This window comes from Chrysemys picta, chromosome 23 (assembly GCF_011386835.1).
Source record: "Chrysemys picta bellii isolate R12L10 chromosome 23, ASM1138683v2, whole genome shotgun sequence".
NCBI classification, from domain to species: Eukaryota; Metazoa; Chordata; order Testudines; family Emydidae; genus Chrysemys; species Chrysemys picta.
The window spans coordinates 11,667,093-11,694,526 of NC_088813.1; the positions used below are offsets into that span (position 1 = coordinate 11,667,093).

A 27,434-nucleotide genomic window follows, 5' to 3' on the forward strand; every position below is an offset into this window, starting at 1 on the left:
GTCGAAGTGCTTTTTCTTTAAAAATTCTGTATGGCCTAGACTCTCTGAGTGGGAAGCCCAGCCCTTAAAGGCACCGTCCCCAAAACCACATGGCCATTCCACTTTTCTAAAGAATATTCTGATCTGAGTCTTAGACAGCAGTGATCCTCCGTGAGCCACATTAGGAGGGGGAACCATCCTGGGATTTAGCATACCTCACTGTCCTTTGCGGCTGCAAAGGGTTCTGGGATTTGGGTCACAGAAAGAAAGACTTGGGAGATTTTTGGGTGCCGGAAGGTGGGGGATGGGGGTTGTATTGTATACAGCTGTCCTTGTGTACTGTACCGCACCCACTGTGAGGTTAACTACACGCATATGTGAGAGGAAAAGCTTCAAAGCACAAATTCACCTGACTTAATACAGCATATAAGTTCCGGAGTGGGGGGGATGTTTAGAGCCCAGAGGGGCCGGTTGGTCGTTTGAATAGAGATGAACCACGGAGTTGAGGGATGTTTGTATCCTGTTTTGGTTCCAGCTACAAATGAAGCATTGCATAAAGATCCGTGTTGGTGTAAATCAGGCTAGCACTGTTGGCCTCATTAGATTTACACCAGCTGAGGAACTGGCCCGTAGAAGTGAGGTGAGAAGTTTGGACTTGGAGGTGCCTGGGGGGGTGGGAGTGGTTGCAGAAGAGCTTCATCTCCCTAAGTACTTGGTAGATCCTTAAAACCAATACAAGGCACTGAGCTTTGATAGTGATGCACATAACTATCAGTTTTCTTGATCATGGGTGTCCACCCAGCACCCACTAATCTCCTGCTCCAGGATGCACGGGGTTCAGCATGAAACCTGGGAGAATTTTTCTGGGAGGCCCTAACCCCTCTATGCAGGTTCTTAAGCCATGCCCATTGGCCTGCTGCAATTTTCACAGCTTCGCTGTCTCTTTGTGCAGGATTAGCACCCAGGATGTTTGCAGCTCTAGGCTAGGCTGGCAGGCCACCCGCCCTTCTTTGAGTCCCCACAGTTCCAGGTCAGGTCCTGGGCGGGCTGTGTCCCCAGAATGTTACAGAGTGTTCTCATTTCTTTTTTAAACAAAGAAGGGTTGTATGTTTTTTCACTCTGTCCTCAGAGAGTTTTTAAAAAATAATCCCTCACCCGCCCCCCCCTTTCCCAATCTATTAGCCCTTCTCACAAACGTTCCACCACATTGACAGGAAATGCTGAACGGAGACCAGGGCCATTGTTTTCTCCAGACCTTTCATCTCAATTTTGTTTTCTGAATCTGATTCATTCCTGCTTGGTGTCTTTCGCGAGAGCACTTGATCCACGGCCCCTGGATGCTCTCGCCGTCGATTTCAGTGGGCTTTGGCTCGGTCAGTTTCACACCAGGTGGTTTTACCTTTGCTTTTGGTTACACTGGGAGAGCAAATGCCCTCCACCGGGTCACATGGCACCCGTTCGCCAAGCACTGGTGGTATTTCTGGCACAGCCAGAGTTCATCTTGGGGAGGTTATTAAAAGGCTCAGGCCTTGCAAAATCATTCTTTGACCAGCTTCATATTTTCATGCCTTAATGGCTTAAACACCATAACACATATGAAATGACTTGTTTAATAAACTGTGGGGTTGGTTGTTTCTTTGCCAGCTTCGGGCTTGTTTTTTTTTTCTTTCTTTCAAGAAACGACAACAATTATCAAGTCTGGCCAAATTTCTGACTCCTCGGTAATTACTAGTAACAAAGAGCACCTTCTGAGGGCTTCCTTTATTTGCACTGTGTAAAAAAAAAAAAAAATGTTCCAATTACCTCTCAGAAATATGACTGCATGGGGGTCAAACGATTAAATTAAATGGTGCATGAATGTACTCATTACATTCCCCCCCCCCTGTAAACTGCACTTCATTCAAGGCAAATTGCTAGCAGTTTTGAGAAACTAAGACCTCAGAACCACACAATAGGTAGAGAAAATTTCTCAATGGGGCTGTTTACAGAACTCACAGTGCTTTAAGGAAGCTGTTCATTATTAGAATAGTTCTGCACTGTTTTCCACCATAGTATCAAACCTCCTCACGTTGAATGAATGAAGTCTTGCCATACCCCTGGGAGGTAGATTATTTCCCCCGCCCCCCCCCCAGTTTACAGTGGGGAAACTGAGGCACAGAACCCATGGCAGAAGTGGGATTGGACCTGAGTTAGCAGCCACTGCCCTAACTGCAAGGCCACTTCTCCACGCATGATGTTGTGGCTCTGATTAAGGACAACTGTGTTTTTTCCTCTCTTGATCCCATGTTAGACTTAATGGGCCGGATCCTCGGGTGATGTAAATCAGTGTAGCCCCATTGGAGTCAATGCAGCTCCACTGACTTACACGGAGGTCGGGGTGATTATTGACTCACTGTGGCAATCTTTAAATCATTAAACCAAACCAGGCCAGGTACAAAATCTATCCACCCCGGGTTGTCTGGGATGATGACAATCTAATGATATTTTGCTTGCCCGTCAGCCCAGGAGAAGCAAGCAAGTAGTATTTTGGGAAGGGTGATTGAAGGATATTTTTATCACGTTGACATGTATTGCAGGCAGATTTGCATAAATCCACAGCACACTTCCTCCTCAAGGAAAACGGAATAATTTGTATAGTGATGTTATTACAGTTTGAAGCAACTTTAGAACAGACATGGAGCTGAGTGCAGGGGACTGGACTAGATGACCTCTCGAGGTCCCTTCCAGCCCTACGATTCTATGATTCGATCTCTATAGCATCTGGGCTCAATACAGGGTAAATAGCTGCAATACCGCATGTCCGACTAGATGATCCAATGGCTCCTTCTGGCCATAAATTCTATGATATAAAAAAATCTCTAGACATCCCTGGGATGTGGGGAAAGTAACGTGGCTTATGAATGAACAGCTGAAAGTAGCTGCGTGGAGAATAAGAGGATTGTAGTAAAGAATCTAGGCCTGGGGGTCTGGGCAAGGGTTACTGGTTTGGGGAGAAGGGCTGGATTAACTCTCCTGTGGGCCCGAGGTTATTAGATTTTGTGGGGCCCCTGTATACAAGTCTTTTTCCCGGGAGGGAGTTTGGGTGCAGGAGGGGGCTGGGGCAGGGGATTGGGATTGGGATGCAGGAGGGAGTGCGGGGTCTGGGAGGGAGTTTGGGTGCAGGAACGGGCTGGGGCAGGGGATTGGGGTGCAGGAGGGAGTGCGGGGTCTGGGAGGGGAGTTGGGGCAGGGGATTGGGGTGCAGGAGGGAGTGCGGGGGCTGGGAGGGAGTTTGGTGCAGAAGGGGTCTGGGGCAGGGAATTGTGGTGCAGGAGGGAGTGCGGGGGCTGGGAAGGAGTTTGGTGCAGAAGGGGTCTGGGGCAGGGAATTGGGGTGCAGGAGGGAGTGCAGGGTCTGGGAGGGAGTTTGGGTGCAGGAGGGGGCTGGGGCAGGGGATTGGGGCACAGGAGGGAGTGCGGGGTCTGGGAGGGAGTTTGGGTGCAGGAAAGGGACTCTGATCTGGGGCAGGGGGTTGGAGTGGAGGAGGGGGTGCAAGGTGCAGGCTCCAGCCAGGAGGTGCTTACCACAGGCGGCTCCCGGCTGGTGGTGCAGCCGGGCTCAGGCCTGCCTGCCTGCCATAGCCCCACGCTGCTCCCAGAAGCGGATGGCTCCTAGCACGTCTTTGCGGCCTCTGCGGGGAGGGGGACAGTATGTCTCCGTGAGCTGCCCACACCCGCAAGCGCCACCCCCGTAGCTCCCATTGGCCAGTTTTCGGCCAATGGGAGCTGTGAGGATGGTGCTGAGAGCGGGGGCAGTGGGCAGCGCAGCCTTCCCCCAGCCGCCAGGGGCCACAGAGACATGCTAGCAGCTAGCCGCTTCCGGGAGCGGCATGGGGCAGTCTGCCTGAGCACCCTGCTGCACCACGGGACTTCTAGCAGCCCAGAGCTGGAGATCACTACCTGTAATTTATTTTTGCAGGGCCCCCCTTAAGCCGGGGCCCTGGGCTGCAGCTCCTAATGCCCCTGCATTAATCCGTCCCTGTTGGGAAGAGCAAGAACTTCCCTGAAGCTTCACTTGTGTTTAAACTGAACCTTGTTCTGAGATGCTCTTGTTTGTTTGTTTTTCCCACTCCTGATTTCTGGCTTAGGATAGGTAGTGAAATACTGTGGGATAGACTGTCCCCACTGTAATATTTTTGCATATAGCATATTATTCAATCACTAGATTTCTCTATATGCTGTATGGAGTTCCAGACAGGGTGTGGTCCCTGGTAAACAAGGGAGACAAAGCTGGAACTCAAGCCATGTGGAAGAAGCCTGCTTTGTGGTTTCTGTCTATTTTCTTTAATAATAGCCTCCTGTTTAGGGTAGACTGTGATCCCATGTATTGTGTTATGCATGAGCTTGCCAGCCTCGCTTTTCCAGCCAAAGGGATCCTAGTCTGAAAGCTTATTCCGAACCAAGCTGGAGTCTGTGGAAAGGCCAGGAACTCACTCAGTTTTCTGCAAATTGTCCCCCCATCACACCCCGCACAGGAGTAGGGAGGGAATGGGACCTACAAAACCTGTGGGTGTCCTGAGATCAATGGGGGAATCCAATGGTGTCCTAGGGCCTTCGCTCTACTCTATGGACCTATCACCTCCCCTGTCAACAGAAGCATGGTTCCTCCTGCAGCTTTACTGCCACTCCCCCCGGCCCCAGCTACTGCTCCATCACCCCTCTCTGGGAGCAGGGGCTGTTATCAATGTGCTGAGTGTGATTTTGTGAAAGATGATGCTGATAAGAGCCGCCTGGCTTTTCCACAAGGAAATACCTGCTTGTTTGAAGGTAGAGGGGGCCACAGAGGACAGTCATTGCCCAGCCCTGCCATGCATACCCTTGATCTGTGCAGCCCCAGATCCCTGGACTGGGGGTGCATCTGGAGGAGGGAGAGAGGGTGCTGTAGTGCCCCTGCTTCCCTGGTTGCTTTCTGCCCGGTTTAACGCCTCCCTGTTAGTGTCAGTGGCGGGGCGAAGATGGGTCTTTCTGCTGGACATACCCAACTGTTTGTGTTATGCCCAGAATCCATGTACAGCGTAGAACCTAGAGTGATAACCAGGAGCATTTGCTGCCGCTTTGACCTGAGGAAATTTTACGCCACGTTGGTACCGGACCAGAAGACGGGATAATTAATACTGGAGGGGGGGGCTGCTTCTCGGAAGCCTGATTTCAGACTCAGGATACAGGATGTATTGTGCCAATGCAGTACATTTCAAGATCTTTATCTTGGCAAAAAACAGTTTCTCAGGGGGATGAATTAAACTTGAATTTGAGATGTTTATGTATGATGGAGAGCAGGCGAGTTGCTGAAATGCTCCCCCGGGGTTGCAGTTTGGGGTATTTTTAGGGGTTTTCTTTTTCTTCGTACCCTGAACCAGATAAAAACATTTCCCAATTTGAACGGGAATTGTGAAAAACGGGAAAGCAGGGGAGGGGGGGAAATCAAACAAACAAAATGAAATTGAACGAATTGACTGAACGCATTTCGCAGAGGGCTGTGTGTGGATAGAAAATTGCTACAATTGGTTCTACTTTAAAGTATGTAAAGTATTTAAAAATATGCTGATTTATCATTTGTTGGGACCCATCCTCTTCTCAGGGGTAGATGAAAAGGAAGCCTCGAATAACAGATGCTAGCTTCCCTGTTAATTCTTAGCTCTGGGAGGTTCTCAGCTATGCTGGTGAAGGGTATTAGAAGAGAACACCGTGATTCTCATTTCTTACCCAGGCAAAGCAACTGTTGAAGATTGCTGGGCATGAAGTAGTTTTCCCATCTTGCAAGATTTGGAATTTTTTTCCCCATCTCAAATCAGAACAAAAAGCTGAAACCTTGAAAATTTTCACCAACTGACAAGCCAAAAAAAAAAATTAATTTGGGTCAATCAAAACGTTTCATTTAGAATTCGATGTTTCATTTCTTAGTTCAAACTTTTCCTTTTTAACCTTTTTTTGAGGCTAAATTTACTAAAATTTCTAAGCAAAAAGTCCTTTCTCACGCCAACCCTCCACACAAACTTTTCCTTTAGAAAGGACATTTTGACAATTATGAAACCTTTTCCCAGCTTGGAGCTGGGAGATTTGTCAGAACTGACCCTGTTCCACAAACAAGTTTTGGATTTGACGATTTGGCATTTTTCAGCAAAAAAGAAACACTTCTTCAGAAAAATTCCTGACCAGCTATACTACTGAAGTCCCGCTGTTTACTGTGATCTCTTTGTCCGCCACTGAAATGCGGTCACCTCTGGGGTGTAACACAGCGATGGCTCAACAGTTCATAGCAGTACTACACCACTGTGTGGGACAGAGGAATAATTTGTCAAAATGGCAGGGAGAGTTTAGAGTAATTGAATCTAAAAATGTAGATTGAAATTTCACTAGGGGCTTTTTCACATGGTCAGCAGCTCAGTTTGACAGGTCTCCTGAATGACGGGACCCCAGCAGCATAGTGCCCCCTAGCGTCCTACTGGGGCACTGATCTCAGACTGACCCTAAGGTGGCCGAAGAGTGAAGGGGCATACGAATGTTTAGCATATCTGACATGCAAATACCTTGCAACACCAGCTACAAAAGTGCCATGCGAACGCCTGTTCTCACTTTCAGGTGACATTGTAAATAAGAAGCGGGCAACATTATCTCCCGTAAATGTAAACAAAGTTGTATGTCTTAGCAATTGGTTGAACAAGAAGTAGGACTGAGTGGACTTGTAGGCTCTAACGTTTTACAATGTTTTGTTTTTGAGTGCAGTTAAGTAACAAAAAAATCTACATTTGTAAGTTGCACTTTCACTAAGGAGATTTCACTACAGGACTTGTATGAGGGGAATTGAAAGATACTATTTCTTTCGTTTAATCTTTTTACAGTGCAAATATTTGTAATAAAAAATAATAATAGCAAGTGAGCACTGTACACTTTGTATTCTGTGTGGCAATTGAAATCAATATATTTGAAAACATAGAAAAACATCCACAAATATTTATAATAAATTCCAATTGATATTCTATTATTATTTAACAGTGAGATTAATTGTGATTAATTATTTGAATTGAGTTAATTTGTTTTGAGTTAATCTCTTGAGTTAACAGCTATTCATTGACAGCCCTAATAATAACACCCCTTTCTTATGAAAGCACCAAAATTTCCATGAAAAATGTTCAACAAAAATGGTGGATTTTTTGCAGTGGACATTTTTCATGGGAACTCTTCTTATCAGTTTTCCGACCAACTCTAGTCAGAAGGCATGAAGTTCATGGAACGCCTGAAGAAAGGGGAAGGTCTTTCTTGCCAAGTGACTGCATTTGACAGCCAAATCGTCTGCCTCAAAATGTCTTTACTTAGAAGTCGTGCTTCTGGATGGAGGCCTGGAAGTTCCTTCCTCACTTCCCTGTCCTGTTTTCTCTTTTAATGAAGACAAATTACGGGCAAAGAGAATGAGCTTTGCTGCCTTCTCCTCATGGTGTTTGCATGAGATGCTGTGCGGTTGATGGGCTGCGTAGGAAACTTAAATAAAGAAACCCACAAAGGCCAAATCTGCTATCATGACACTCCCTAGCCACTAAATCTGCCCTGCTTTAGGCTCTGAGCCAGCAGCGTACTTAAGCACGTGCTTAAATTTGAGCATGTGTATAGTCCTATTTACTCCATTTGCTTAAATGAGTCATGCTGAAGTGTTTTGTTGAATGGGGGGTAGCCGCTGTGACCATCTTGTGCGTAACAACCTAAATGGGCCCTATCTCCAACAGAGCTATGCTGATTTAGACAGCTGAGGATCTGCAATTTGCATTGTTGTTGAGCTCCGTTATGGAATAAAGGTAGAGGCCTGGTTCTCCTCTTGAAATGGTGTGAATCAGGAGTAACTGAAGTCAGAGGAGACTCTAGGTTAGGTTTCGGGAGCTTCCAGGTTAGCACAAAAGTTCTTGCAAATCAGTACTTGCTGGAAAGGACCATTCCTGTATTTGTATTCCCATTGCTCCTGCGTTTTGATCCCAGCGGGTGGGAATCAACCTCCCGTGCATGGCTGGCCTGGACCGTGCATTGTATTCCAACAGAAGTAATTTGGGTCTGTTGTTGATACATGTAACTGGAGAAGTTCTGTTAGCCGACATGAGCCTTCCATTTCTTCTCTTCCTGAGTCCAGGCTCCATGCACATATATTCATTTAACCCATATGGGCCTGACGCTGCATGGTGCTGAGTTCCCTCCAGTTCTAAGGGAAGTTGAGGACAATAACCTCAAGAAATGAGCCCTAAGTAACAAAACCCGAAGAGAAGTAGAGAGTCATGGAGTTTAAGGCCAGAAGGGACCCCTTGATCATTCAGCCTGACCTCCAGTACGTCACAGGCCACCAGCACTACCCAGCACCTGCACGCGACACCCAGCAACCGAAATTACAGCCACAGAAGACTAAATTATTATATGGCACAAGCAGATAATAAGGAGGTACCGACATTTATAAACTGCACCAGTGCCCAAGGCCCTGCAATGGCAGGGAATTGATTAAGTGAGATATACTCAGATAATCCTGGCAAGTGACCCACGCCCACATGCTGCAGAGGAAGGTGAAACCCCCCCAAGGTCACTGCCGATCTGATCTAGGGGAAAATTCCTTCCTGATCCCACACAGGGTGAGCAGTTAGACCCTGAGCATCTGCGCAAGAACCAGGCAACTAAGTGCATGAGAGAGAGAAAGCTGGGTGTGACCTCAGAGCACGGGCTCTCTGGGTCCCGTATCCCAGCTTCAGCTGTGGCCAGGATAAGCTGGGGGAGAAAATATCCCTTCCTGACCCCTGCAGGTGACCAGCTGTAGCCCTGAAGCATTTTAGGAACATCAGACATAAACCAGAAGAGACTGTCAGAGCTGCTCATCACCATAAGCAACGCGGGCATACAACCCCACTCATAAATTTGTCCAGCTCTCTCTTAAAACTAATTACGTTATTTGCCCCCAAAGCTCCTTTTGGGAGTCTGTTTTAGCACCTCATTCCTCTGATGGTTAGAAACCTTCTTCTAATTTCCAGCCTAAACGTGTTTATACCCATTTGTTTATGTGCCAACATTATCTTTTAACATAAATAACATTTCACCCAGCCTGGGGTTTACCCCCTGATGTATTTATAAAAAGCAATTCGCTTCCCCTCTCAGCCTTTCTTTTGGCTAAACGAGCCAAGTTTTTTTAATTCCTTTTCATAAGACAGGCCCTCCAGTCCCCAGTCATCCTAGGAGCTTGTCTCTGGACCGGTTCCACTTGGAATTCCTCTTTCATGGACGACCAGAATGGTACACAGTATTCCAAATGAGGTCTTACCAGTGCCTTGTACAATGGCATTAATACGCCCCATTCTTCCCTGGAAATACCTTCGCTCATACATCTGAAGAGCCCATTTGCCCTTTTTGGAGGTGCATTGCATTGAGAGAAGTGCAGTCTAGTGTTTAGGGCCCTTGATTAAGTGTTAGGACTCTTCGGTTCTGTTCCCAGCTCTGCCATTGACTGGTTATGTGGCCATGGTCCTCAGCTTCTCCACCTGCTAAATGGGTATAATAATATTTGCCTACCTCAGTTATGTTAGTTTTTGGTAGTGTGCTTTGAGATCTTTGTGTGACAGGAGCTATATAGGTACAAAGGTTTATTATTTCTGAGCCTCTTCTGGAGGTGTATTGTACTGGTGTGCTATAATTCCAGGGTGTAATCTCAGCTTTAACAGAAATATTGAAAGACCATGATAGGGGCTCCAGTGATTTCACCCCTCTAGCTATTTCATTTGCTGCATGGAGTTCACGTAGTAAATCCCAGCTGCCCTTTTATAATCACCAGCATATAACTAAAATGAGTTCACTTAAAATTACCATCCTGAGCAACACCATACAATAGAACGAGCGGGCAGAACCGGTGTCGCTTGCGCAGTACGAAACCATATTTCTATAGAATCCATCTGATTGCAACACTTCCTGCTTGAAAGCCTTTTGGAAACCCACAGCCACGATCCTCAGCCGGCGTCAATTGGCACAGTCCAGCAGAGAACCTGTCCTAATATTCTGTTAAGGAGGGATTTAAAGGAACACAAGGCGGTGACTGCACTAGCGCTTTTGTCGGTAAAACTTTTGTCGGTCAGGGGGTGTGAAAAAAAACCACCCCGACCAACAAAAGTTTCACCCACAAAAGCACCAGTGTGGACAGCGCTGTGTCAGTGGGAGACGCTCTCCTGCCGACATAGCTACCGCCACTCGTTAGGGATGGTTTAATTATGCCGGCAGGAGAACTCTGTGCCGCTGTAAGGACCATAGGGTAGCCTTTGATGAGATGATTTTCCCATGCCCGGGGGAAAACGCAGAGGTACTTGAGGGAGAAGCCTACAAGCAAGACTGGTGTCACTGATGAGCGAAGAGCGGGGTCGACGGTTCAATAAGACCAGGTCCGAATTTGACCCAACGTCTCCATGCCTCGGTTTACCCATCAGGGTCAAATAGTATTTACTTACCTACGTCACAGAGGGTGTTGTGAATGTGCCTGAAGCACTGAGAGGCCCCTAAAATGAAGGCTGGTGTAGAATTGAAGGGAATTGTTCAGGCCTATTTGGGAACGTATTTCCTAAAGTACTAATAAGGTTATCCAGGCTTATGTTTGGCAGGATTAGCAAATCTAAGAGGATAATGCGAGAGCTGCGGAAAAAAAAAACAGTCGATGCTAAAAGCAAGGCTTCATTTCGGGGAATACAACAGCTCAAGCGCCTGAGCTATCAAACAAAACCACAAGAGTGCCACAGATCTCAGGGCCGGGCCGTGTCCCTTGCTCTTCGAAGAGCGTAGCGGTTTGGCCAATAACTTCAAATGCTGTGGCAGAGAAAGGAAGAGAATTTGACTCAGAGTGCGATTAAGTTGTTCCCAGGGCCCTGCTTTTCCACTGCAGGATACCAGAGGCTCCCTTTGAAATCAACTGGAGATAAATTGTATTCGGTGGAGGAAGGTGCAGAACAATGATTTTGTGTTATTTTGTTTTCCTCTTTCCCATGAATCAATATCACGCAGAGAGGGGTGCAGCTAAGGGGTCAAATCCCTGGGGCTCCCCACCTGCCTCTCGTCTTCGTCCCATAAAGACCAAAATCAATGAATCACGGGGTTAGGAAGCAAAGATGCTGTAGATGCCGCCTGCAGGTTCCTATGGCACAGCAGGGGTATGGCCAGCGGGTCTGTGAACTGCACTGATACACTGGAGCCCAGCCTCCTACGTGGGAGAGCACCTCTAAGGCACCTCTGGGCTGCTGGAGCGACTGAGCAGGTGTTCTGTGCTGAAGGTGGAGGTGCCCATTCATCACACCACCGACACAGTTCCCCATGCAAAACGCTTTTATTCTGACTTGCATCATCAAGTGGGACTGAGACTCTTAAGTACCTAAATCCCTTCCGAACATGGAATGTGGGCTCCCAAGTCACTTCGGCCCTTTTGAAAATAGCACCCTAGGTGGACACGTAGACACCTGCAGCGGTGACCTGTTTTCTCGGGGTATGAAATAGGTTTTTTGGATCTGAGGATATAGCACAAAACCAGCCAGAAGAGTCTGCTCCATAAACAGCTACATCAGTCAGCAACGGTGGGGGCGGGGATGGCTGGAAGGAGCAGAGAAAGAGTTAAAGGGCTTCCCAACAGTTAAAGGCGAGTAAGGGGGCTACGGCCCAGTCGGCTGGTTTTCAATTCAGCTAATCAGCACCAGGCAGTGTATAATGAACATCTCTCCCACTGTTCTCAGTTCAGACAGTAAAGACCTACTGTAAATGCAACATATCTCTCTCTGCTCCCTGCCAGCTGGACTGGAGCCAACCTATTTCCTTCAAAAAGGGATATTTATTTTCATCCCTTTATAGGCAGCCATTCATCACAGACCACCACAGGCTAAAAAATCTTTATAAATTATCATCAACCTCTCCCTCCCGCCCTTCAATATTATTTTCCTTTGGTTGTTAAAGTCAGTGTAAATCTTCCGACAGAACAGGCGGGCTGAAGGGTGTTGCGACACTTTGCTCTCTCTTTCAAGGCTGGAGAAAGACAGTAGCGGTAGTGTCTTGAGAAGCCAGGAGGAAGCCAAAGCAAAGACTCGGCGTGACTGATTCTCTTTCCAAGTGGCGTAAGCAAGCCAACTTCAAACATGTGCATAATGAGTTATCTGTGGTGGACTTTGTTAGGCCGGCGAAAAGACGGGTCCATCTCTTCCCCCTCCCTGGAACTTCTGGGCTTCACTTTAGTAAGCCAGCCAAAACAACCCTGGCGCTTGCCTTTTGAAATCCTGCGCAGATAGACTGATATGCAGATGTGTGGACGGTGTATTTGTGCTCCTTCCAGCAGCAGAAGCTACGGTCAAGGCTGAGTTCCAATTTCGATTCTTTCCCTCCCGCATCTCATTCAGTTGCTCATAACTTTCTCAACCCAAGTCCTCGTAGCGTGCCATCTCCCATGCTTCGTCTCAGCCCACAGGTGGATTTTTCTGAGTAAAAATCAGCAGCACCATTTTCAATTTACGGGAGCGTGCAGATAAACCCCCTTTCCCCATCTGTTCTGATTGAGAATGTGGAGATCACATAACTCAGGCTCTACGGAGGCTACTCATTTCAAATAGAGCTTGTGTCTACACAGTACACCTGATTGTACAACCGGTGCTCGGATCGAGGTGACGTTCACACCATGCAGAGGGCCAGCGCAACATCTGTGTCCCACTGACGTGCCTATTTCGAGGTGTTAAGTGGGATGTAAGCTGGGTTTAGTCCTTGCACTGGCTGTCTGCACAGGAATGAATTTCATCCATTGGTGATCACTTACCACGTGTAATAACGCCGTTGAAATCAACAGAATGTCTCATAGAGTAAGGAACTAACCATTGGACTTTGCTGTTGGTATCTTAACCATGCCTTTGTTTAAGGGCATCTCTGATGAGAACACCTCTGATGGGGGTTCCTTCGGCAAAGTCTCCATTTAAGGATGGATGAATTAAGAACTTATCCACTGATGATGCCTCAGTTAAAGCCACTTCAGTTGAGGACAAGCTAGTTAAGGGGGCCTTGCAAGTTAGCAGGATATTTTACTTACCTCCCCACCCCCTTCTTCTTAGCGGAAACCAGGGGAACGAAATGCAAACGCCACGCGTGCCCCCTCCCTTTCCTGAAAAAGCTCAACAATCTTAAAAGTTTGCACTGACCAACTTCAGCCGTGACAAGTCTTGGGGTAGAAAAACCATCTCCCCGACCACCAACACCCTGCCAGGGCCAGTGCTGATGGGGAGGTCACACTAAACGACCGTGACATCTGAATTCCAAAGTCACCGAGAGAAAGAATGTGTCGGGCAGTTCCCTTGCCCTTCACAGTGATACTGTTCGACATGGGTGTGGGCCCAAACCCCTGAGCTGAGCACCCAACCTTGGGGTTGCATAGCCATATTTTGCATATGGCTTCTATCTTACTAATGGGTCAAACCAAAAACCGCAGAGCTGAACTTGGGAAGCGTTCAAAACCCAAATGGAGTTTTTGAACCTGGGGGGTCTATTTCAACCTGTGCTCTGCAGTAGCGCAGACACGTTCAAAACGATGGTGATTTGGCTCCTTAGCAATCTAGGAAAATGAGATGATTGTGTAGAACCCTGGGGAGACCCTCCCCACAGGCACATGAAAAGTTCCAATCAGAGAGTTTCTGAAGTCTTGTCAGTTTCCAAAGTTCTAACAGAAAGAGAAGGGCCTATTTTGCCTTTGAAATGTTTTAATGCAGAAAGCATGTCTTGAAAGCACAGCTTTAAGGGCTACAGTTTCATGGCTTGCATACAGTATTTCACTGTCGCCATTCCAAGGAAACACCCAGAACTTCCAACGTGCTTTTTATCATTGATCAGAGTGTCAGATTCACATTGATTCTTTCATATGGAAAATATTCAATGGAGTTGTTTTTGTTTGATGTAGTGATGCCGATCTTGTTACATCAGTGATATAAGGTGACCTGTCATGGTTAATATCATGCTGGATATCAAAGTTACCTGACTGGGAAACTGCATCTGTCTTTAAAAACGGCTTCCTTGTTGACAAGAGGCAGACCAAGTCAGTAGCTGTCTGTGTTTTGTGACATCAGGACTTAACATTTCCATAAAGACATGAGTCACCATTTACTTGTATTTGTTTCAGAATGTGATTGCTAGGCTGGAGGAGAGACAGCTGGGTGACATCTGAGAGCAAAATGATATAACCTTGCGGGTTATCTGGTGGCAAAAATACACCCCAGCAGTGCAGTGATGGGTTCCGTATGCAAAAGACTCAACACCTCTTGGGATTGGGTTCTTGGGACTTGAGCCAGGCTCTTTGAAATCAATGGAAGGACTCTCACTGATTTCAATGGGCTTCAGGCAAAGGCCGGGGTTTGCAGAGCTTGGAAACTACCCACCTTTTCTGGGTGCAGCACTCATGTTAATTTGTCTGTGTGGGTTTCCTCTGTGTGTTGAGTGTGGTTTGATGGTGAAGGGCTTTAATAAAATGAGCCTCTGCAGAAATCAAAAGCCGAGGACGTTCTCATGAAAGGAGCACATTAATAGTGACTCCGCTCTTGCATGACACAGTCTGACGTTCCCAGCTCTAGCGAAAAGCGACAGGAAGTCTCAGCAGTACAGGGTGTGCAAAAATCTGCTTGTTATTTGTGGAGGCTGGGGTTGGGTTTTTTTTTAACTCGGGTGCTTCTTTCTTCAAATTGTTTTGCACAGTTGGGCCCTGCCTATAGGAATGGAGCTAAGCCACCTTTCAAACCCTAGCTAGAGGGTCAAAAGGCCAAAAAACAGTATAACAGAGTTGGCTTCCAACCATGCTTTAACATTGTCAGTTTCATCGGGTAGATGGGCCCTTGGCTTACATTTTTCAAAAGTGACTACTGATTTTAGGTGCCTCCTTTTGGGGGTGGGTGGGCTCAGCTCAAGACACCTTAAAGAGGCCAGATTTTCACTGCATGTATCCCAGCCCCCACCCCCCCACCCCGTCAGGAGGATGAGAGACCAAACGGGACAAATGTCAGTCATGTTGCTTAATGCACAACTGGAAGGTGACGCCCACAGTATTTCGGTGATGAGCACAGTATAAGGCCCTATAAAGACTAGAATAGACCTTTTTTCACTTCCACATAGCTTGGAATCCATTTTTAACCATTTTTGCTTTCTGGTTCCCATTACTAGCCTGGTGTTGGGTCTGCAACACATCAGGAGAATGAGGGGCAGAGAAAGAGGAGTGGGAAAGAAACATCGATTTAAAAAAATGGCAATATTTTTATTCCTCTTGTTGTTATTTTGTTCCTTTCCCTGATATTGTTAAAACACCCAGATGCCCCTTTTATGACAAATCTAAGGAGGGAATTCTGCCTTTCAATAGATTGGTGCCACTCCCACTGATTGCAGAGGAAGTTGTGGCCATTTTTTCATTGGCTGAATTTGGAGCTTTAAAGGGTCCCTTGAAACACGAGGTTTGAGTTTAATAACTATGAGGAGCAATAAGAGATGTAGGACTATCCATTTACCTGGAGCTTTTCAAAGCGAGGCTCAGATCCCGCTCTCAGATTCCAGCAGCATCCTTCTCTCACCTGCATGCTTGTGGAGTTCCATGCACAAAGCGACTGCAGAATGCAGACCTGAGTGAAATGAGACGAACCAATGCAAGATAGTGAGACAGTGGGCAAAAGATCTGTAAAGGGGAAGTGTGGGAACTACTTTCATTCCACTTGGCTGTCAATTGTAACTTGAGATACTATAACCATATGTGGGGGAGGGGGAGCAAATATGGAGCAGTTAATTTGGGGTCTTTAAGAGCTGATAGTGTCCCTTTTTAAAAGCCAACTGAAGTTGCATTTCAGTCCCTGTTATGTTATTTGGTTGCATCAGATAACGTGCAGCTGTGGTCTGCTGTGAGTCAGAAATCCTGGGTTCTGTTCCCAGCTCCACTACTAACTCCTCGTCTTGCCTTCCCCCCTTGCAACGGGGATAACGTGTTACCCATCTTTGCAAAGTGCTTTGAGATCCTTGGATGACAGGTGCTGCAGACGTGCAAAGTGTCGGTCCGTCCGGCGGACTCGTATACGTCAGCCCGAGAGCGTGCTGAGCGGGGACCAGAGCCTGATGTCAATCTGAAACAACGCTGCTGGTTTCCCTGGAGTCACTCCAGGTGTGCGCGGGTGTAACTGAGATTGGAATCTGGCCCAGAGAGAGAGGACGTTTCATGTTGACTAACACAGTCAAATGTGAAAATGGTGTGTCAAGTGCATTCCATGCTCCCTTTGCTTTGGCATCAATTAAATGATTATCCCCCTGCTCTGGCAGCTTCTGCCTGAGGATCTCAGAGTACTTTACAAGCATTCCTTGCTCCGTGCAGTACCTCGCTGAAGCAGGTAACATTCTCCCCATTTAACAGATGAGAAAACTGAGGCTGAGAGCAGCAAAGTGGATTCCCAAGGTCGCGCACACAGTGACTGTCAAAGCCAGTTCTCCTGACTCCCACTGCTGTGGCTTAGCCATGCCATCTTTCCTTCCTAGTTCTCTGGGCACAGTTTGACTCCTGGAGACTGCAGTGAAATACCTCTGTCGTTTGTGCAATGAGCAAACACAATGAAGATAGTTTTAATTCAGCTTGTCCTTTACTTATTTCCCAGGCGTGCCAAGAAATGGCGTTTAAAATCATTTGCAGCTGTTTCCATTTCTTTTCCCAAATGAATTAAGAGCCGTGGTGAGGCCTGGTGACTAGGGCAACATGGAGGGCATCGGCACTCAGGAGACCTGGCTTCCTGTCCTCGCCCGGGCAGTGGGGGAGCTGGGTTTTGCAACCAGGAAGGCTGGGGTGGGAGCTGGTTAAGACAAAGGGAACATGGAGAGCAGGATCCTGGAAGGTTAGGAGCAGAGGGGGGGAAGGTAGGGCTTTGGGAAACAGAGGGGCAGGAGCACTAGGGCTAGGAGCAGATGTGGGCCAGAGAGTGCCACTTACCTGCTTGCTGCCTTTTCTCGCGCTCGTCCAGCGACAGGCCTCCTGGGGCTGGGCCAGGCTGTGGGCTCCTGCTGAGCCGGGCTCTCCAGCAGCATGGTCCATGCCGAGGCCGCTGCGCGCACGGTCTGCATTCTGCTGACACGTATTAGCCATTTGTTAACGTGCTTTGATCTGGTCCCATTTCAAAAACTGCCTAACTTGCCTATGCCTAGACCGGCCTCTGTGTGTCATGTGCTGGAAAAGGCAACACACATACCACTAAAGGGGGCAGTCACCCCCTCCCCAGTCCCCTATTAGCTCCACCGCTGACTGCTGGGTGACCTTGGGCAAGTCACTTCCTCCCCCCCGTGCCTCAGTTTCCCCTTTCACTCTTGCTGTTTAGATTGTAAACTCTTTGGGACAGGGACTGTCTCTTACTATGTGTCTGTACGGCGCCTAACACAACAGGACCTGATCTCAGTTGGGGGCCTCTACATGTTACCGCAATACAAGTAACAGGACCAAACTGTAAATTGTTGTACCATTCTCACTTTTTATTGACAAGGGCTCTCTAGCCAAAGGGTGATTGATTAAATCTCGGATTTTCTCACAATGTTGCAGGGCACAGACAAAAGCTAGAAGACCAAGCCAAGCCCTACACAGACCGCTATAGCGAACTGGAACGTCTGCGCCAGTCTATGAGAGTTACCCCAACAACTCCCAACCCCCGAGGATCCCTGACTGCCCCAGGCCACTTTGGGTCACAGACTCAGACTCCAATACAAGGTAACCGGCTTGGGTTCATTAGCACTCACCTGCCCTGACACTTGAGTCCCTGACAGGGCCGGCTCCAGCATTTCTGCTGCCCCAAGTGAAAAAAAAAAAAAAAAAGCCGCGATCGGCGGCAGCAGTTCGGCGGCAGGTCCTTCGCTCCTAGAAGGGGTGAGGGACCTGCTGCCCCTGAATTGCCGCAGGTGCCGCCCCCTCCCTTGGCCGCCCCAAGCACCTGCTTGTTAAGCTGGTGCCTGGAGCCGGCCCTGGTCCCTGAGGCCGACTTGAACAATGTGTCCCAGATTCTGCCGGGAATCTTCCTTGCGCAGTTCATGAGAGGTGGAATTCTCTCTCTCTTCCCAACCTTGAGCGTGCTACCAGATGATGTATTAACCCTGCCCCCCATGTGGGAGGGGCCTAAGGTCCCCATGTGGGAGGGGTTAAACTGCTGCTGGGGAGAGGGCAGGACTGAGAGTTCAGAAAGGAGCCAGCAGGGGTCAAAGGAGGTTGAAACAGGAGGGGATCTCTCTCACTGCACCAGCCAAGTCAGAGGGGGAGCGTTCCCCTTTAATTCCCGGAGCCCCATGCCCTCTCATGATGGGAGGTCACATTAAATGAGAGAGGGCCCCCGTGCTGGGAGCTGCACCCTAGCACTCCCTAGGTTTAATTCAGTGTGGTCATTAACAATCATGGGAAGAATGCATTTGCCTACTTAGGCAGCAGCTCTGTGGGGGAGCTCTAGGCATGTACTTTAAACTGAGTAACTTTTTTAACATGAATGCACCTGTGTGTTTAGGCTGTTAAGCATGGACCAGAAAGGGTATATTGTACACTACATGATAATCAGAACGGTGTCTTGTCTGCTTGCATTGTGCTAATGCCAAGTCTGCAGATGGACTCACCCAACAAAAACAACTCCCCACCCAATACACACACACAGTTTTCTGCAACCCTCATTAATGAGCAAGACAAACAGACCTCAAGGTGTTGCACATGAATTGGCATCCAAGGTGTTTGCAAGTGAAAATGCACAAATCGCTACTTATGCGTATAGATAATTCACCTGGAGATGTCAGTGTGTTTATCCTAGCATGCACCGATTTCGGATTTCATCGCGAGATTGGGCTAAGCATTTGCAAATAGACTGTTCTGCATTGCAGCTACCCGTCCCCGGAGACTTGCTTGTTTAATGTTCTACTGTGAGAGGTTTTTTTCTCCCACCTCTTACTTCTGTGATTTATAATCACATCATTTTCTCCCAGTGGAAATTAAATATAAAGTAATAAAAGGGTTGAATGAAAAACAAAATTACATTTTTAGCTAACATTTTGTTACTTTTTTTTCAAAATTCAAATTTTTGACGAAAAATTTGAAATTTCAAATTTTCTTTTGGTGGGGCAAATTTTTAAAAAGTGCCTAAGTCCCATTTCCAAAAGTGACTTAAGTGCTTAGGGCCAGACTCTACAAATTATTTAGGTGCCAAACTCCCTTAGAAACCAATGGGAGTTAGGAGCCTACATATCTTTCAGGCTTTAGGAGCCTACGTCATTGACAGTCAATGAAACTTAGGTGGCTAAATGACTTAAGCACTTTTGAAAATTATACCCCAGCTCCAAAGCAGGTAAATAAATCAAACTAAAATTCAGTGAAAATTTTATTTAGATTCTTTTAATTGACATTCTATCTTTTTTTTTTGACGAGCTCTCCTTGGAAATTTAATTAAGATTAATATCTCCTATTAAAGGGACTCCGCCAACTTGTTTTAGAACCATTGTTTAAGTTTTGTTTAAAGGGGGGAAGTTTTAGAGACCTCATCGCCATAGTGCTCTTTCATGATCAAAAAAGATTCACTGTATGCATATATATGTATTTAAAAAACTGACGTTCCCCTGCTGAAAACCCATACATAACGGTTTCGGGCAAGTGCCTGAGAATCAGGTAGTGAGACTGACTCAAAATCAAAGTGAAACTGGCCATGATAATTTCACTGAAATGCAAAAGGTCAAGCAACAGCAGAAATGGTGAAAAACAAATTAGGTGTATAACATTCTTTCCTTTTTGATACTCTAAGGTATCAGGAACTTTAACAAAATACACGGGGCAAATTCTGTGCCCAGTTACATGGGTGTCAATTTGGAGTTAGTATTTGCCCCAGGGTAAGCAGGAGCAAAATCTGTTTTATAACGTTTTATCTTGAGAGTGTCCTTTCGACTTAACACAAACTACAACCAATAATAATAATAAAACCCCCTCACAGACACACGTGTGATTCACAACGATCATAATTTTTGCCCAAGCCATTAGAACTCAGCCCTGCCAAGAATAATACAAGAGTTAACAGGCCTGTAATTTTTCTCATGTCTGGGCACGTTCTTAGGTAACACGTATAAGAAGACGATTAGCTCTGAAGTATAAAGAGATGACACTGGGTGGGAGGGGCAAGAGGGAGATGCCAGAATCTATCTATGGTATTTAGACAGCTCCCATTATCGTAGCAGCTCACAATCTTCAAAGTAGACTCAAAACACTGCTGTGTGGTAGGGCAGGGCCGTTATTCCCATTGGCTAGATGGGAAACAGAGGCACAGAGAGACTAAATGAGTTGCCCAAGGTTATACATAGAATTAGTGGCAGAGCCAGCACTTGAAACCAGGTCTTCCCAGTCCTAGGTGAGCATCCTGACCACTGGGAAATCCTTCTTCTCTGGGTTATGGTTTGGCTACCCAGGTGTGTTGCTGCAGATTGTCTCTGGGGATTGAGTGAATCTTCTTTTTGGACCATAAATAGTTAATGGGCGCCTAAGTGTTATGGCCCTATTCTGGGAAATGTGGGGCAAGTTGTGTGACTGTCACCAACAAAAGAAAATGGGCTAGAAGAGTAGCATTCGACTGTAACCTGAGTGGGCCTACACACAATCCCCTGGGGTGGGCTATGCCTGCTTGGAGCTGCACAGGGGACTTTTGAGCCGTGACTATCACTTGCTCTAGTCACTGGAGGATCAGTGTTCTGGGCCTGCCTGTGTCAGCGCCAACCCTTTCCCTCATTCACCCGGCCTTGCTCAAACCGAGACAGAGCCAGCGCCATCTTAGGCCATGTTGAAAAACCCTCCCACCCAACTCCCACCGCTCCACGCTGCCTGCCACCGCCGAGGCATCTGCTCCTGTCTGTAAACTGCATAGAAAATGAACATAGTCTCCAGCTGAGGTTGATGGAGTGACTCTGGAGTTAACGCTGGGGTAATTTAGAGCAGAATCTGACCCTCTGCACAAGCCTTTCACTGAGGCAGCCCCTGGCGTTTATAAATAGCACCCCCTCCCCCACCCCTGGTAAAACGATCATCCTGAGGTTAAATGGTCTCATCTCAAAATGAAAAACCTCCCAGGAAGAGAAAAACCTGATCATTTCTGGTGGGCTGGTGAAGAAGCACAGAAGGAAAGTTTGCCCACACCCGAGTTCAGAGCGCCTGATTTTCTTCTCACTTACGCCGGTTTCACACCATTAAATGCCATTCATTTCAGTGGGGTCAGTCCTGGTGTACACCAGCATTAGTGAGAAGAGAATCGGGCCCTTCATATATCTGCATGCAACTGCAGTTTACTCCTGTTACCATCCCTCGTCAGGCCACGGTCTGCAGGGCCGGCTTTAGGCCGATTCCCCCGATTCCCTGGAATCGGGCCCCGCGGGTAAGAGGGCCCCGTGCCTTAGGCTCACCCGGTGGCGGTCCACTCCGGCGGCATTTTGGCAGCGGGGGGGTCCTTCAGTGCCACGGAGCGGACCCCCCACCGCCAAAGTGCTGCCAAAGATTCGGGCCCCGCCAGTCCTAAAGCCGGCCCTGACGGTCTGCTTTCATTTGGCACCAGTGTAAATGCTACTGGAGACAAAGGGGTTGCTCTGGATTTGCACCAGAATAACTAAGATCAGAATCTGGCTCTGCAGTGGGTTAAATAAGAGAGGCAGGATCAGCAGCGCTGGAACATAAATCAGCAAAGCGCCATTGACTTCAGCAGAGCTGAGTTCATTCTCCTCAGCTCAGTGGAAGATCTGGCCCGATATTTCTCGAGTGAGCCCTGTGAAATCTGAGTTTTTAAAATCCTGGCTCTCCCATGCACTGTGAAATGCCAAGCTATCATTAGAACGGTTTGAAAATTTTCCCTTATTATGGGGCATGCACAGACACGGCTCCGTGCTGCTAAATTTCCCATCTTTGTTTCTTTTTTCTTTTCTATTTGTTTTAGGTCCTTACCTTGCGGGCTTTGTCTCTTAGCTAGAATAGTTGATCAGCCTCCAAAAATGAAACGCTATGTTAAAGGAACATATGTCAGACTCCCTGAGGCTGTTCCGAGGTCACGTTGTTCAGTGAAGGCAGTCTGAAGGGTAGCAAATATCTGTGGTACTAGGAAAAAATGTAATTGTCCTAATAGCTGACTAGCTTTCCTCGGGAGTCTTTCTTTCTCTCTGTCCAAAAGAAGGGCCTGGTTCTGCTCTACTGAAGTCAGTGGGAACGTTACCAATGAGTCAACAGGAGCAGGGCAGGGCCACAACCCAGCATTCTAGAGTACTAAGGGCTTGTCTACATGAAGAGTTATTCTGGAGCAGCTATGCCTGATTAACTGTGCGTGTGGACGCTCTTAGTCCAGAATGTGAGTGCCTTAATCCCTGGGTTAAGATCATTCAGAAGAAGGCACTCTTATTCCTGAACAAGAGCATCTACACACAGAGTTAATCAGGAATATTTAATCTGCTTTAAATTCATACTTTACTTTATTCTGGATTAATTTTCATGTGTGGACAAGCCTGAAGTAACACAAAACATACTCAAAGACAGTGGATCCAGATGCGAGGCTTACGCTGAGGAGAAAGGACATCTCAGCACCCGTGCAATCCCTGGCTGCAGGACCAGGGCTTGGGGGCCATTGGCACCTTGGGGAACCAGATCAGCACAGAATCAGCCCTGGGCCTGGGGCACAAACGTCCCCCCACCTACACCTAGCCATGCCTTGGGGGCAGCTGAGAACAGGGCAGCTTATTTTTATAGCAGACCACCCCAAAATGGGGGCTTTTAAAAATAATGATGCGTGCGTGAGCGACGGATGTCACAAATCCAAACTCTTCCAGCCATGGCGAAACACAAGTGGATGGGGCGGCGTGCCTCTCGCCTGGCAGAATTTGGTTTTCCCATGTGGAATTTTCCTACCTTTTTAGAATTGAGACGGGACGCATCCTTACTGCAAACTGCCAAGCTGACCCGAACCCAGACCAAACCTCAAGCGCCCTTCCCCTCGTGCCAAAGACGGTGACAAAGCAAAGTGTGACATGATTTATACCCGCACTTGCAACACGTTTCCTCTGGCTGCAGTCGGGGCCCCTGGGCTGTAGGGGCTTCATGAATGACTCACTGCCATATAACTGACATGGTTCTCGCTAGTATCAGTTGTTGCAGGAGGGCGGGGGAGGGGGGAGGCAGGGAGGCTCCTTTGAAAACAAGAAACGTTGTCACCTTCCTGTTGGGTGTTTCAAAATTGTTTCCCTGAACCCAAATGCGGAAGAACCTGATCCGGCTCTCATCCCACGGTTGCTAATGGGAAACTTTCCATTGACTTTGGTGGGGGTGGGCTCCGGCCACATGCCAGTGGTATTCCACAGAATGCTGGGGCGGGATTTTTACAGGCACCGAGCAGTCCCCAGCTCATGTCAGTGGAAGCCGCTGAGCACCTGTGAGAATCCGGTTCGTGGCACCTAGCTCTGGACCTTTAAGAAGGCCTCTAAACCCCATCAATCCTTATAAGCAGCCCCGTGAGCTCATTATATTAAGGGCTTGTGCTGGGTGGGAATGCAGGGTAGATAATTAGAGTGGTCCCTTCCAAGCTTGGAATCTATTAATAGCCTGATTTTATAGCGGGGGAAACTGAGGCACAGAGCAATGTAGCGATTTGCCCAAGGTCACCCAGTAAGTGGGTGATAGAGCCAGGACTAGAACCCAGGTCTCCTGAGTCCCAGGACTATGTTTAATCCATAAGGCAGTTCTTCCCCAAGACCAGGCTACTGCAGGTAACCCAGTGGGATTGGCTTAGGGATGGTTTATAAGCCAAGAAGTTAGCCTGGTTAGAAATGAATCCTGGGCAAGCCCTGTATCCAACTGCAGCTCACGAGCCCTACATTACATAGCAGGGACCCCTGGATTAAGCATCACAACCCCCTGCAACTCCATTTATCGGGGTGTGCCTGCCCTGCCTATCCAGTACAATCACAGCCGGGCCCCCTGTTATTTTTCTATGTTGATATTCAATTCAATCCATTTAATGTGCCCCCTCACCTTACCCCCCCCCCCATCCACCCCTCCACATTTGCAGCGTGCTGCAGAGTTTGGCATTGACAAGGCATGACTGCCTCGTAGAAGCTGCTCGGAGGAAGGAGGATGGTTTGCAGGGGGGCTTAGGGTTTTCGATCCCTTGGGGAGTCCATTTTGGTATCCTGGGGACCATGAGACAAGGGAGGCTTTGGGGACACAAGGGATGGGGATGCATCTTCCCTGGTTTGGGTGGGGAATGGAGGCGACTTTAAATATGGTGCAGGGGAGTTTGAATTCCTCACGCCCCATCCCAAAACCTCTCAGGAGCTGCGCTACATCCCACCCCACCCCAACGCAGGCCAGTGCATCCAACAATAGTTCAGTAACTGGCCAGTTCTCCTCAAATGGCCAGCAATGGAATAATTAACAAGGGTGACTTTTAAACAAGCCAAATTAGGGTTCAGCGTCAGGACCCCCGAGAGGATCCTGGAGGTAGCGCACACCTCTCCGAGTTATTGTTTCAAACTGCCTGCAGACTCAGGCAGACAGCGGTAGCAGCCAAAGGCTCCAGTCGAGATCGGGGACCCAGTTGTGCAAGGTGCTGTTCAAAGACATAAAAAGGAGACAGCCCCCACCCTGAAGAGTTCACAGTACAGTGTAAAGACAAGGTTCCCTCAGGGAAGGCGAATATCACGCCTGCAGCAGGGTGTGTGATGATACCAGTCAGAGGGACATGCGGTGATATAGACTAGCTGTGTGCACAAATAGGATGCGTTTTAAGGATCCCAAATAAAAATGAAATATAAGTCACCTCTCTTGCAAATCCCCTGGAAAGGACCAGGGAGACTCGAGTCTTTGCTACATTAGAACAATTACACTGGTTTAACGAAATTGATCTGGTTAGAACCAGGGCAGCACCTTGTGTAAATGCACTTCAACTAGTTGAACCCCCAACTTAAATGGGTCTGGCTTATTGGGGCAATTTGCAAACCTAACTTTGCTGCCATTGAAGCCTAGTGACCCCTGACTTCCGTGGAAAGAGGGCGAGGCCAATGCTGAGCGCTTTTGAGAATCCCGCTCTCGGTGCTGCTATGTTAGGGATTCAAACCAGGTTGATTTTAAATCGATTTAGTTAAACCCAGGACAATTTTTCAAGTATAGATTAGGCCACAGAATCATAGACTATCAGGGTTGGAAGGGACCTCAGGAGGTCATCTAGTCCAACCCCCTGCTCAAAGCAGGACCAATTCCCAACTAAATCATCCCAGCCAGGGCTTTGTCAAGCCTGACCTTAAAAACCTCTAAGGAAGGAGATTCCACCACCTCCCTAGGTAACCCATTCCAGTGCTTCACCACCCTCCTAGTGAAGACTAGAAGACTGCTTTACCATATGCACTTAAAGAAAATCTTCCTTCCCCTTTTTTTATGTTTGTAAAGTACTCTATTACTTTTAATAGGTCTCGTGGCATAGCCGCTAGTACCCCAGTGTTTCAGGCGTGGTCTACACTTCAAAATTAGGTTGACCTAGCTACATTGCTCAGGGCTATGAAAAATGTTGCATCCTGAATGGTGTGATGAGGTCAACCTAACACTCTCCCCGCCCCAAGTGTAGAGGGGGTAGGTCAACTGACGAATTCTTCCATTGACCTAGCTCCCACCTCTCAGAAAGATGGATTAACTACATCGACGGGAAAACCTCCTTCTGGCGATGTAGCAAGTGTCTCCATTACGGCCCTGCAGCATCACACACCATTGTAATGACTGTAGTGTTGACCCAGCCTCAGAAATGCAACATGGCTGTTTTGAGGTTAAATTCTAAGCTATAGACCTAGCCAATACATTTCATTTCTCCTCCCTGGTCCTCCAAGAGCCCATCCAGATTGACTTATAGTCTCTTTAAAATAGCTGTTTCTTAATGATTAAAAACATTCTACCCTAAGCAGCTACTAAATTGTTTCCAAAGGAAGTTAAGCAAGCATTAGTGGGAAGAAAATACAGTGTGGGCTATAACTTTCGCCTCAAAGGAAGGAACACACCAAGATGGGTTTCCTGGCTTCTTTCTATCTCCGAGTATTCCTCTGTCTTTAAACTGCTCTTCTGAGCCAGTGAATTAGATTTGCACATTGGACAATATTCCCTGAAATGAATCGAGTTTCAAATGTTTAAAGATGGAATATAACCTCGTAAAGAAATGCAGCATCACGCTGAGCCACAATAATAGCACTTAAGCACTTTATTTCATGAAGAGTAGGCGGAGCAATCGCTCACCTACCACTGATGTGCAGCCACCGCTGGATTAGAGCATGGCAGCTGTTTACCGGCAACAGTTTATGAAGTGAAATAAAACACCTTCTTCCTTTGCAGCTGCGTAAGATCGAAGGTAACTAGCCCACCTGGAATTTGGTTTCGACCTGGGGTTAACAGCTCTCCTCTTGCGGGTGGGCCGTGGGATCTTGAGTGGTCAGGATCTTGGTTTTGCTTCAGTCCACACCGACTTAGCTCTCGATGCTTCACTGACATCGTCTAGCACAGACCCCCTGGAAGCAGAGAATTGCACTGAAGTCGGTAGGATTCTGCCTTGTTGCACAGGCCTGTGCTCTGAGGCGGGTTTGGGGACCGTAGAGCAAAATAAATGCTGCCTACTGATCACACTGGCTTTCCTTAAGGGTCTCCCCCTCCAAGTATTGACCTGACACACCGCTCGTGAGGTAGTCGGGCTGCAGGCTGTCAATCTCACCGAATACCAGCCAATCAGGGCTTTTGCTACTCTTTGCAATACAGGTGCAGAGTGAAATGTGAGCTAGAATGCTGATAGCCTAGGCCCAAATTCACAAAGACACCTGGGTACCTCACTCCCATGGGAGATCCATGGGAGTGAGGCACCGAAATACGTTTGGGAATGTGAGCTCCAGTGCCCAGCAAAGCTGAGATGTGTCAATGGAATGATATTTAAGGCCCTGGGAACAAAGAAGTGGGTTTGGGTGGATTTTGGTGAGTAGATCGGAGGGCTCTGTGTATGTTCATATCGCTCTAAATTTCAAGACATTTATAAAAACAGAAGGTTTCAAGTCGTAAATGTTCTTTACCCGCTAAAGCAAGTGCCCCTGAGATGCTCAGATAAGCTGTATGGTATTTCAGACACAGCAGAGGAAGTAATCACATGTAGTTCATGAGTTAGTTATATCAGATACAGAACAACCGCTTTGCTGGTTGTTGCAACGGACGCTGTTCACACCTTGGCTTTTCAATGCCCCAAAATAAACTCTCTTCGGTTTTCTTTCCAGAAACATTCACCTTTTTTTTTTCTCACCTTCTTCTTTGTCGACTCTGACTTGAAAGTAAATGAACTCGCTCACAGATGTGAGTGGTGACAAGTATTAGCCATGAGAACTGGCATTTAAGGGAGGGTTTGGAATCCTCTCTAGAAA

General features: G+C 47.5%; 1 protein-coding gene across 3 annotated transcripts in view; it reads left to right on the forward strand.

Moving 5' to 3' along the window:
• The window catches only part of RUNX3 (RUNX family transcription factor 3), a 117,071-nt gene that overhangs the window by 75,946 nt on the left and 13,691 nt on the right, over positions 1–27,434 (forward strand). For 2 of the 3 annotated variants that reach the window (XM_065577309.1, XM_065577310.1), the window contains one exon: positions 17,569–17,733. The exons of the other annotated variant lie outside the window; for it this stretch is intronic. In XM_065577309.1, coding sequence (XP_065433381.1) covers positions 17,569–17,733 — 165 coding nt within the window. The remainder of the gene's footprint in view (positions 1–17,568; positions 17,734–27,434) is intronic. 3 annotated transcript variants of the gene reach the window in all.